The sequence below is a fragment of the Natrix helvetica genome, assembly GCF_964273705.1.
Source record: "Natrix helvetica genome assembly, chromosome: 1".
Taxonomy (NCBI): domain Eukaryota; kingdom Metazoa; phylum Chordata; class Lepidosauria; order Squamata; family Natricidae; genus Natrix; species Natrix helvetica.
Genome location: NC_138548.1, coordinates 91,074,097 through 91,087,011, shown reverse-complemented (window position 1 = coordinate 91,087,011; position 12,915 = coordinate 91,074,097). Strand labels below are relative to the sequence as shown.

The 12,915-nt window shown below is 39.0% G+C and overlaps 1 protein-coding gene across 1 annotated transcript in view; it reads left to right on the top strand.

Moving 5' to 3' along the window:
- Nucleotides 1–12,638, top strand: part of TPCN2 (two pore segment channel 2) — a 49,217-nt gene extending 36,579 nt beyond the window's left edge. The window contains exons 21-25 of the mRNA XM_081934264.1: nucleotides 2,904–2,979; nucleotides 3,468–3,550; nucleotides 7,081–7,162; nucleotides 8,005–8,090; nucleotides 9,510–12,638. Of these exons, the coding sequence (XP_081790390.1) occupies nucleotides 2,904–2,979; nucleotides 3,468–3,550; nucleotides 7,081–7,162; nucleotides 8,005–8,090; nucleotides 9,510–9,588 (406 nt within the window). The 3' untranslated portion in view covers nucleotides 9,589–12,638. The remainder of the gene's footprint in view (nucleotides 1–2,903; nucleotides 2,980–3,467; nucleotides 3,551–7,080; nucleotides 7,163–8,004; nucleotides 8,091–9,509) is intronic.
- Nucleotides 12,639–12,915: the final 277 nt, after the last annotated feature.

Below are 12,915 nucleotides of genomic sequence, written 5' to 3'. Positions count from 1 at the left end.
TTGTACACCGAGAACTACCTACGTAAGGCTACAGTGAGAGAGAGGGGGGGGGGGAGGATTTTTTAATTAAAGTCCTACTAGATATTTCTATTCCTAGAAACAGTGCTTCTAGGAATAATTATCTGTAAAGCATTGATTAAACTCTGAAACTGTCAAATTTCTATAATACAGATAGTCCTTAACTTATGACAGTTCGTTTAGTGACTGTTCGAAGTTACAATGACACTGACAAGCAAAGTCAATGAGGAAGCCTGATTCACTTAACAGCCTTGTTACTAACTTAACAACTGCAAGGTTTCACTTAACTGTGGCAAGGTAGGTCGTAAAATGGGGGGGGGGGAAACTCACTTAACTGTCTCACTTAGCAACAGAAACTTTGGGCTTAGTTGTGGTCATTACCCTAACCCTAACCTGTCATTATAAATGAGCTTAGAAAACAGTTTTCTACCCCATATCACTGCCAGTCTGCCAGCCTATCTGATATGTTAAGCCTTTCCCTCATCTGCCAATGTGGCTTTGTACAGCTGCTCCTCTCTACTACCACTTAAATATGTGAAGCTCCTCTCTCCACTTTCCTTTTCAGCACCTTCCAGTACATGTGCTATTCTTGCCCTTTATTTGTGCATCTCCTCCTAGGATAGGATAGGACCGGACGGGACAGGACACTTTATTGTGACTTTGAATGTACACTAAGCAGCATACATTAAAGTGAAATTACTTTGCATACAGCTCTCAAAGGGTCCCCACCTCTAATATTAACATGACAAGATAAATAAATAAGTACAAAATGATGCATGTACCCACATATATTATATGACATGGAGAAACAATACAATACAATCCAATAGTAGAGTTGGAAGGGACCTTGGAGGTCTTCTAGTCCAACCCCCTGCCTAGGCAGGAAACCCTATACCGTTTCAGACAAATAGGTCTGAAAATAGGTCAAAACAATACAGTCTAGTTTATATGTATGTACATGGCAAGAGAAAAATCTTGGAAGTTTATCGGACAAATGGCATAGGGAACAAAGCTGTTACAGACTCTGGAAGTCCTGCTAGAAATCCTTTGAAACCTCCTCCCAGAGGGGAGCAACAGAAACAGTGAAGTGGGTGTGCGGCGTCTCTAACAATGCTTTGAGCTCTAAGCACTTAGCGCTTATAAGCAGCATCCTGAATGACAGGAAGCATCTCTTGCTTGAGCAGGGGGCTGGACTAAAAGACCTCCAAGCTTCCAGCTCTATTCTGATTCTGATGATTCTGATTCTGATACTTCTAGCTTGTAAGAGGGAGAGTTGTGGCACATTAGCTGCCTTTGATGCGGGATAGCAGGGCAGTGGTTATTTCTTTGTTGAGCCATCGCTATGACTAGTGGTGATGGACAGCAGGAAAAAAAAACATTGGCAAGAAGCGCCTCTTTGAACCCAAACTTAGAAATATTTCAGAGGGGAAGAAGCTCAACATCTCTCTAGTGCTGAGCTTTGGAAACTGTTTTGGAAGTGTAGCGTGACATAGACTCTTCATTTCTCCCCCATTTGAACCAGAGGTGTAAGAATAATTCTCCGTTTTACATTGGGCTTACTTCAAAACCTCAGCACGAGGTCTGCATTACTAACAGACTGTCCCAAAGGTGCTTTTTTTCAAGAGGCAACTGGACTTTCTGGTTTTCCTTTGAAGATGTTTCGCTTCTCATCCAAGAAGCTTCTTCGTCTCTGACATCCAGATGGGGAATAACATTTAGACCTGTTAGACATGTAGAGTTTGGAGATGTCAACAGTGATTATTCCCCACCATCCAGTCAGAGCTGAAGAAGCTTCTTGAATGAGAAGCAAAATGTCTTCAAAAGAAAAAAACCCAGAAAGTTCAGTTGGCTCTTTGGAAAAAAAGCACCTTTGGGACAACCATGACCTGGATGACTGAGAATCTCCATAGACATTACTACGTGATATATTTCTGGCCAGCTAGTTATATTAGTCCAAATATGTGAATTCTTCAGTCCACACACTCTTTCTTTGAAAGCATGCAAATAAGAATTTATTGCTACCATGGACCAGTTTGCTCTCTTGTGGAAGAGTCTTTAACAAGAGTGTTTCTAAGATTCAACTGTGCTTGAAAGTCAAACTTTGTAAAACCCGGTTATAATTTCATCATAGTGAAGAAAAATAACTGAAATTGGGTAGAGATATATATTTTTCTTCTTCTTCTTTTAAAACAGTGTCTTTAGAGTAGAGTCCTTGCAAAGAAAAGGATTCTGGACTGAATGATTTCTAGTGTAAGTGCCCACTAGCACTACAGGTAGTCCTTGACTTATGATTCAGACAGCCTAGGAAAAAATGAATTAAGATCTGTAGTTGCATTTGCAACCCTCACACTACCCTCACAGTCGTGTGATCGCAGGTCAGGCATTTAACAACTGGCTTGCATTTACGACCAGTTGCAGCATCCTGCAATCAAGTGATTTGTGATCTTTTTTGGCCAAATTTTTTTGGCCAAAAATGATCATTGGGGAAGCTGCACCCACTTCACAACTCCATGAACAACCATCATAAAAATAGGGCTGTCTCAACTTACAACTGCAATGACTTATAACAGAAATTCCAGTCCCAGTAAGTTGAGGAATACCTGTATTTCTTGAATTTAAAGTTAATGCTTCTGCTCCAACATCTGGCTGACTCTTTATCTTTCTTATTATATTCTTTTAGCTCTGAAGCATCTTATTCTTTTTTTTTTGTCCTGCCTACATTTTTAATAGATTTAAAATCTCCAGACTTAATTTTCCTCTTCATTTTAAGAAATCTAAAAGTATACTTATGGTAAAAGAATATGCTAATTTAACATTTGATCTGTGCGGTGCCACATTGCATAGAGCGATGAAATAACTTCTAGTTGTTTATTATTCCATTACAGCTTTGTAAATACAACTGCCAAGTGTGGCACTTTTGAACAACTGGAGTATTGGCCAAACAACTTTGATGATTTTGCTGTGAGTATTACTCAATATGTATTAATTAGTTGATTTAATTACTATTTCCTTTTCTACTTATGACTATAACTTTGTTGCTTGCCTCTTTACGATTTATATTGTTTTATTTAGTTTCCTAGTACGATTTATGTTGATTCTGTCACTAAGTGTTGTATCTTATGATTTATGATGAATGTATTTTTATTATGCTTATGATCATGATTTATCACTTACAGCTTTTATGTAGAATGAGAGCTTATGCACTGAAGACAAATTCCTTGTGTGTCCAATCACACTTGGCAAATAAAGAATTCTGTTCTGTTCTGTTCTGTTCTGTTCCATCCTGTCCCGTCCCTTCCCTGTCCCTTCTCCCTATCCCTATCCCTATCCCTATCCCTATCCCTATTCTAGTTTGTTGGCTTGGTAGCTCCACATTTTCTCTTATCTGTTCTGAAATTGTCATAATAGATTAATGTGCACTACAACTATTTCTCTTATCCCTAATATAGGCAGCATTAGTGACTTTGTGGGATGTGATGGTTGTGAACAACTGGCAGGTTTTCTTGGAGGCATATTCCAGATATACATCTCCGTGAGTAATGAATTAAAGCTATGCTTTTTGCAATACATTTCGTATCCTAATTCAGACATGAACTTCTCCAAGATTATCAGACAGTCTCCCCAAAAAATTTTTTTTAAAAAAATCTGCGCTTTATCTTGTACCATATACTCTGTTTTATTGCTTCCTTGGCCTATGCAGAAACAGCAAAACCAGGATCCCTACTACATTATAGACTCATCATTGTAGTTAGTTTTACAATGTATGGTCCTTAATACTCAGCAAACTCCACTTCCTCCTAGTCGGTGGTGGGGTACGACCAGTACGCCCTGGTATGGGTGTATAGGTGCCTGCTGGGAGCACCAGGTACCTTTCCGGTACGGTGCTCTGGAGGGCCAGCCCACCTTCCTTACCTATATTTGAGCTGATTGGGGCTTTCGCGCCTGTTCATGGAGCATATGGCACCTACGCGATGCTCCGCCGAGCAGCTGGAGCATTGCGGGCGGTAAGTACGCATGTGTGCGCTGTGCGTGTGCTGCACGCATGCACATGGTGGACGCCCGGCTCTGTTGCAGCGTACTGGTTGCAATGGGATCCAGAACCCACCCCTGTTCCTAGTACTGAAGATGTTACCTAGTTGGGTAGTGAAATGTCTGAAAAAAAACAACCACACTCAGAAAGTGCCAAGGACCCCACAGATGAACTCTGAGCTATATATATAGTATCTTCTGTTAGTTTTATGCTCTCAGACAAAGTGAAAAATAGAGTGGGAATACGTTGGTTGCCTATTCTGGAGCACTGCCAGGATAAACAATCAATCAGCAATAGTATAGTAAGAGGGGTATAAATGATATTTTTTTAAAAAAATGAGTTATGATACATAAACTGCAAAATCTAGAAATGATAATGGTCTTAATTAGATTAGAACATATGAGCAATAGAGTATGGAGATTGTCAATCGTCCAGGCCATGGTTGTCCCAAAGGTGCTTATTTCCAAAAAGCAACTGGACTTTCTTGGTTTTTTCTTTTGAAAACATTTTGTTTTTCATCCAAGAAACTTCTTTAGTTCTTCTTCAGAGAAGTGAAATGATTTCAAAGTAAAAAAAAAAAAAAACCCCAAGGAAGTCCAATTGGCTTTTGTAAAAAGTACCTTTGGGACAAGCAGTAGAGTGGATTTAGATTGTATCCTGAGGGGTATTTAGGGAAAAAAGAAAGAAAATTCTAGAGCCAGAAAAGAAATGCTAAAAGGCCACAAGAAACCTTTTTTTCAGAGTATAAGACGCTCTGGAGTATAAGATGCACCAAGGTTTTGAAGTGGCAATTTTTTTAAAAAAGTAGGTAGGTAGAGGGTTAGAGAGAGAGAGAGAGAAATACAGTAGATTGGGAGAGAGAGAGAGTAGGTAGATAGATAGGTAGATAAAGGGATAGAGAGAGAGAAATAGAAAGAGATAAAGAGAGAAATACAGTAGATAGGGAGAGAGAGAGAGTAGGTAGTTTGGTAGGTAGAGGGATAGAGAGAGAGAAATAGAGAGAGAGAAATACAGTAGATAGGTAGGGAGAGGGAGAGAGTAGTTAGGTATGTAGGTAGATAAAGGGATATATATATGTATGTATGTATGTATGTATGATGTATGTATGTATGTATGTGTGTGTGTGTATATATAAATACAGTAGGTAGGTAGGGAGAGAGAGAGTGTGTAGATAGGTAGAGGGATAGAGAGAAATAGAGAGATAGAGAAATACAGTAGGTAAGTAGGGAGAGAGTGTGTGTGTGTGTAGGTAAGTAGGGAGAGTGTGTGTGTGTGTAGGTAGGTAGGTAGAGGGATAGAAGAGAAATAGAGAGAGAAATACAGTAGATAGGTAGGGAGAGGGAGAGAGTAGTTAGGTATGTAGGTAGATAAAGGGATATATATATGTATGTATGTATGTATGTATGTATGTATGTATGATGTATGTATGTATGTATGTGTGTGTATATATAAATACAGTAGGTAGGTAGGGAGAGAGAGAGTGTGTAGATAGGTAGAGGGATAGAGAGAAATAGAGAGATAGAGAAATACAGTAGGTAAGTAGGGAGAGAGAGTGTGTGTGTGCAGGGAAGTAGGGAGTGTGTGTGTGTGTGTAGGTAGGTAGGTAGAGGGATAGAAGAGAAATAGAGAGAGAAATGCAGTAGATAGGTAGGGAGAGAGAGAGTAGTTAGGTAGGTAGGTAGATGAAGGGATAGAGAGAGATAAATAGAGAGAGAAATACAGTAGGTAAGTAGGGAGAGAGAGAGTGTGTGTGTAGGTAGGTAGAGGGATAGAGAAATAGAGAGAGAGAGAGAGAGAAATACAGTAGATAGGTATGGAGAGAGAGTAGTTAGGTAGGTAGGTAGATAAAGGGATAGAGAGAGAGAGAAATAGAGAAATACAGTAGGTAGGTAGGGATAGAAAGAGAGTGTAGGTAGGTAGGTAGGTAGAGGGATAGAGAGAGAGAAATAGAGAGAGAGAGAGAAATACAGTAGATAGGTAGGGAGAGAGATAATAGGTAGGTAGGTAGATGAAGGGATATATATATAGAGAGAGAAATAGAGAGAGAAATGCAGTAGGAAGTATGGAGAGAGAGAGTGTGTGTGTAGGTAGGTAGAGGCATAGAGAGAGAAATAGAGAGAGAGAGAGAGAGAGAGAGAGAGAATACAGTAGATAGGTAGGGAGAGAGTAGGTAGGTAGGTAGGTAGGTAGGTAGGTAGGTAGGTAGGTAGATAAAGGGATAGAGAGAGAGAGAGAGAGAAATAGAGAGAGAAATACAGTAAGTAGGTAGGGAGAGGGGGGTATGTAGGTAGGTAGGTAGGTAGGTAGAGGGATAGAGAGAGAAATAGAGAGAGAGAAAAATACAGTAGATAGGTGTTTCTGCTGGCACAGCACTTGATCAATGTAATTCTCATCAATCAGTTAAAGAGCTTTCCAAAAGGAGAAAAAAAAGTTTTTGCACTCTGCAAACCTCCCCAAAATGGCCCATTTTTCATGAAAACAGGTCCGTGTCTTTTTAAAAAAAGGCACGAATAACCTTGGGGGGGGGGATTTCAGAGTGCTCCTGGGGGGCTGGGGGGCAAAAAAAAGCCCGTTTTTGTCCAAAAAATTGCATGCATAGCCTTATGGACACTTATAGAGTGCTGCTGGGGGGGAGGGGCAAAAACAGCCCGTTTTTCTCTCATTTCTGCCCTCCCAAGCCCCCAGGAACTCTCTGAAAGCCTCCATAAGGGTATATACGGCCATTTTGGTGAAGTGGGTGGGGCTTCGGGGGGCAAAAAAAATGCTGTATTCGGTGTATAAGATGCACCCAGATTTTCAGCCTCTTTTTTGAGGAAAAAAGGTGCGTCTTATACTCCGAAAAATACGGTAAGTGGCAGGAATAATTCATCTATGAGAATACAAGGATGTGTTTTAATTTGTAAAAGTAACTGGAAGGAACACCAGACAGGAAATGTGTGGTGTGCTACAGGTCACATAGTGCAGGGAATTCTAAGACTGCAGTTGTAATAATAGGCATGACTTGATTTTATCCTTTTTTTCTTCTTTTACAGCTGGTCAAAATTGTACTTTGTCACCTGGTGGCTGACTTCCTCTGTCATCTGGGTCAATCTTTTTATAGCCTTGCTTTTAGAGGTAAGGCTTGACTGGTCATCCAAAGCGATAGGCCTGAAGAACACATGAGCATTTACGGGCGGTTTCACTTGGAGTAGCAAATTGCATTTATGGGTGGTTTCACTTGGACTGGCAAATCTCTTGATGTCACAGTAGGATGGGCAGCAGATACTAAGTTATCTGGAAAAAAAATATTTTTAAATCGGGTTAGTAGAGTTGAAAGTCAGGGATTTTCCATGGAAGCCCCTCACACCCACACCCACACCCACACCCACACCCACACACCTTTAATATTGGTCTCAAGCTTTACATATTATTATTGATGATACTTATCTTGAGCACCTTATATTGGGCTACTTTGAGTTGATTTGTAAGCAGAGGTGGTATTTTGCCGGTTCGCCCTGGTTCAGGCAAACCGGTAGTGGCGGTTGTGGAGCACCTGCCCAGACGTCATCACGGGTGCTCTGCACATGCGCAGAAGATTCGGTGCATGTGCAGAAGCGCCGCACGCAAGCGCTCCCAGTTCCAAACTGGTAGCAAAGATTGGAGCATTGCATGTCTGTTTGTAAGGTATTTACTTTGAATTCTTAATAAAGAAAGGAAGTACGCCGTCTGTAGAAATTGGTGTAGCAGCTTCCCTTAAATCTTATAGAACTGGATTGTCTCCCTTTCAAACCCCAAATTTCAACACAGTTATAATTTTGTTGCTGTGGCTTCCACAAATAGCCATCTCTGATTATATGCTAATCGCATGAATTGGCTACGTGCCTTGAGTTTTTTTTTTAAAAAAAATATTGCAAATGAATTGAGTAGGAGGCTTCTCTCTTATAAAATGGTGTTGGTTTCCTCTTCTTCAATTGCAGAATTTCATTCATAAATGGGATCGTCGCTGCCATAGGCCATCTCTCTCAGAAGTCGAATATCAAATGACGGTGGAACTCCTCTTTAGGTACAAGTGCAGCAATGCAGCCGCTTTATATTTTTAATTGAGAAAAGAAACTTACTGAGGACTAGAGTGGGACAAATGTGCGTTAACAGTTGGAGATTTTTTTTGTTTTACTGCCAGGACTAAAGGAGAAGGAGACACTCCAAGTGGAAACAGCAGCAAGGGATCCATATAGAGCAGTGTTTCTCAACCTTCCCAATGCCGCGACCCTTTAATACAGTTCCTCATGTTGTGGTGACCCCCAACCATAAAATTGGTGTCTCGGTTCCTAAGACCATCGAAAATATGTGTTTTATGATGGTCTTAGGCGACCCCTGTGAAAGGGTCGTTTGACCATTGAGAACCACTGATATAGAGAGTGCCAGAATTTTGAGCATGTTGCCCTATTTTTGTTATCTTATTAAGAGGTAGTCGTGAACAATTGAGCCCAAAATTTCTGTTGCTAAGTGAAACATTTGTTAAGTGCTTTTTGCCTCATTTTATGACCTTTCTCGCCACACTTGTTAAATTAATCATTGCAGTTGTTAAGTTAGTCCAGTTGTGGGTTACGGATCCCATTGCAACCAGTATGGTGCAACGGGGCCCGGCGTCTACCACATGAACGCACGCAGCGTGTGCGCACACGTGTGCAGCACGCGTATATGTCCTTACCTCGTGCTACGCCTCCGCAATGCTCCAGCTGGTCGACGGAGCGTCGTGCAGGTGCCGTACCCTCCATGCATGTGCGCGGAAGCACCGAAGAGCTCAAATACAGGTGAGGGTGGGCGGGCTCTCCGGACCACCATACTGGAATGGTACCCGGTGCTCCCGGCAGGCACCGGTATGCCCATACTGGGGCATACCACCTGCAACCCACCACTGAGTTAGTCACATGGTTAAGTGAATCTGGCTTCCCCACTGATTTTAGAAGGTCGCAAAAGGGGATGGCGTGACGATGAGGATGCTGCAACAGTCGTAAATGTGAAAAAAGCCCTAAATCACTTTTTTCACTGCTGTTGTAACTTCGAATGGTCACTAAATGAACTGCTGTAAATCAAGGACTACCTATATGTGATAATCTAGTGCAGGGGTTACCAACCTTGGCAAATTTAAGATTTTTGGACTTCAACTCCCAGAATTCCTCAGCCAGTGAAGCTTGGCAGTTGAAGTCCACAAGACTTAAAGTTGCCAAGGTTGGAGACCCCTGCTCTAGCGAAGTTGCTAGGTAATCTATTTTAAAATAAAGCAAAAATATAATTTTGCATATGAAGTTATCTGTTGGGAATTGAGTAATGAATGATGGACTACAGAGGCTTTTAGTGTTAAAAATTAGTGTTGAAAGCCTAGGGAAGTTATTTCTGGTGTGTAAAAATAGGTACAATGTCTGTACTAAGACACCGGCTTATTCTGCTATTTTTCAGTGATTCTGGCTTGTTCTTACAGGGATGTTTTAGAAGAACCAACGGAGGAAGAATTGATTGCAAGACTTCACCAGCATCCACATATGCATCTATATAGATGACATCTAGCTGGAAATGGCCATCCAGCCTCATCATGCCTGCATGCAGGTTTTAGAGCTAAATAGAACTCTTAATTTCTTTCTAGAAAGAACGCTAAAACCTTGATTTTAATTTTGAACGTTGCCTAAAATAGACGGTCTTTAAAGACGGTCTTGGGTTCACTTTAAACATATTTTTAAAATCCTAATTTGACTTCCTTTTAAGTTGATTTATGGAATAAAGAATTAGGGGGTATTAAATGCTTTTAAGAAAGGGAAATGGATCAGTGATACTGCACTTTATAGTAAATGTGGTGGAAGATAAATAATCAAATCTGCTGATCCGGTATAGCGCTACAGACAATACAAAATGCAAACCTCCTACAGAGGCAAACTTCCTTTTTTAGTATTTGTTGTGTGACATACCAGGGCAGTGCCTTATTGTTTGCAAAAGTGTTTTAGTAAATGTCTAAACTTTCCAAATACAGGATAAAAGTTTAAAACCTAAAGTTAGGGATTCATATAAAAAGTTGTTATGTGTTCTACTGTGGCAAGCTATTTTAGAAAGAAGAATACAATTCCACATGTATTGTGGCAAACATTTTGTGAGTACACCCCAACCCATTTTGTGAGAACATTTCTGACACAGACATTATTCAAAATGCACTCATTGGCCATAAAATTTGGGCACCTAATAAAAATGCAACATTGTTTCATGTCAGTAAAAACAAAATTATAGAAATTAAGTCCCTTAGTCCTTTTAATCATATCAATAGCAAATTATTTGTATTGACTATCTTATGATTCCATCAGGTGTTATGTAAAACATCTATTTGTGTGACTCCCTGATATTTTTATGTCTTTGACCTGAAAAGATGATCTATCTAGATTAACCTGATTTAGTGTATTATAGAGCTTCCATTCTATTATTAAATTATTCATTCAGGGATGCCATATAGAATTATTCTTCTATTTTCTGTCTAACTCCTGAAGGGAAATTCTTTTGACACTAAAGAATTAGATTAAATAACTATGGTCATCTCATAATAGTTGGTTAATTAAAAATGCATTAAAATATTAAGTCTCTTCCTTAGGCAACATACTGTAGTTCTGTTTATATAATATATGCAATGTTTCTCAACCTCGGCAATTTTAAGATACGTGGAAATGCCTGAGTAATTCTGACAACTGAAGTCCACACATCTTAAAGTTGATGAGGTTGAAAAACATTGACATATATAAAGGCCATATTTTACTTAACCCAATTTTCTGGGTCCACACAACATACTGAGCCATTAATTCATCAGCTAGGCTGGTTCAGGTAGGCTGGTTCACATAATAGTTTGCTTTAAAAGTGTGCAAGAGATTTTGCAGTGAGATGTTTTTTGCATGAACTCGCACAGAGTGCAAAAGCACTGGTTTTGTACATTCCAAAAAATGTTGATCTCAAAACAGTGCAGTTTCCAGAAGCCTCCAAACAATTTTTTGAGTGCTCATTATAGCGACATTTGTGAAGTTTTATACTTGAAATAGTTCAAAATGAAATCGGTGGCATACTCTAGCCTAAGGCCAAACCTTTAGTCTTGTAGAAATTGAATGTTTCTTTTCTGGACCATGCTGATTTAAGGATGCTCCAGTGATTTCACAAAAGTTAATCCTCTGAACTGGAATCAGTTTATGGTGCTCCAAACACGACCCTGTCTTGTTTTATGCAGAGCATCATAAACCCATTCTGGAAAAATGTTACATTTTGCAGTGGAAGATTTTTTTATAGCCCTATTAGGCTATAATGTGATTGCTAGTTTTTAGTTTATTGTGTCATGCAAACACAGATCAGTTTTGTATTTTTGATTTAAATAAAAGAAGAAGGGATTGTTAAGAGATAGCTGTATTAATCTCTAAGGATATCTTTCTCCCAAGTAATTTTTTTCCTTTAAAATGCAAAGTCATTTTGGATTTGCGGAGAACGTGCCAGTGTATTCAGATGGATTTTGTTTCTTTTGAGAAATGTTAAATGGAGAACAAATATAGCAGCTACTGCTGGACATTTTTCAAAAAAAAAGATTTAGTTATTTCCTACTTCCCTTAAATAAGAATTAATTAATAACAAGATAAGTAAATATTAAAGTAGAAAGACAATGTGTTCCATGCCACACAAAATATGGAAGCTGAAAGACTGGTATACCACTCTTGCATCTCTGAGTGACCATCTAGGAAAATATTTATTAAAAAGTTGCTTAAACAGAAAATAATATTAAACAGTTATTATTGATCAATAGCCATTTCATTTGATCTGCATTTCTGATCTGCATTTCTGATGTGCATTCCTTTGGATATATTTTCTTTGTTGATAGAGTTCCTACTTTCAAAAAGAAAATCCTTTCTTTTCTATATTACGGATCGATTGCATTTTGAATATTACCCTTCTTTAAAAATTCTTTTACACAAAGAAAGTTAAAGAAGAGCAACTAGGCTGTAGCCTTTCTCTGAAATATTAAATCTATTTTATGCTACTGATATATACTAACTATATATTTATATCTACAGAAACTTTGGCATTCTTTTCAGCCCAGAGTTTTCATAGCTTACTTCAAGAGTGAGGACCTATTGGTACTCCAGATGATGTTGATGGTAGCATCTTTCACTATTAGCTGTATTTCTAGGGCTGTTGAAATAGCTTCCCCTATCTCTGGCTTTGGTTTGATTTATCTTTTGGGCATCAGTAACAACTATTACGAACAACATGATTCTTTATGGAACATTTCATTAATGTTAAGCTTAAGAAAAATAAGTGTTGTTCTGTACTCAGGATAGCAGGTATGACTTCCAAACATTCTTCATGCTATGTTTTTCTTCCAGTGGTGCAATTTGGGCAATTCAGTGCTCCAGGTTTACCAGTGCAATATAATTTTGAATGTCTCATGCTCTGAGAACATATGAAGAAACCACTAAAGTTATTTGCATATTATGAAGTTTTATGTATTAACTTGGAAAAAAAAGGAAATTGTAAAATGTATCTATGTGAGTCCTTTTTTAAGAGCACAGATATATGTAATTAAAATATTTTTGAAACAGTTGCCGTTTTATAAATTATTTTGTGTTTCTACTAGCATTAAATCTGAAGTCCCAAATCTCAAGTAGTTTGGCTTTCTTAATGCATAATGGTAATGATTGTCCTTTTGCTGTTGAAGCTTAGATTTAGAGCAAGGGAGTCTAATCTTGGCAACTTTAAGACTTGCGGACTTGTGTTCCCAGAATTCTTCAGCCAGCATGGCTGGCTGGGAATTCTAGGAGTTGAAGTCCATAAGTCCTAAAGTTGACACAGTTGGACATCCCTGGTTTAGAGTAAAA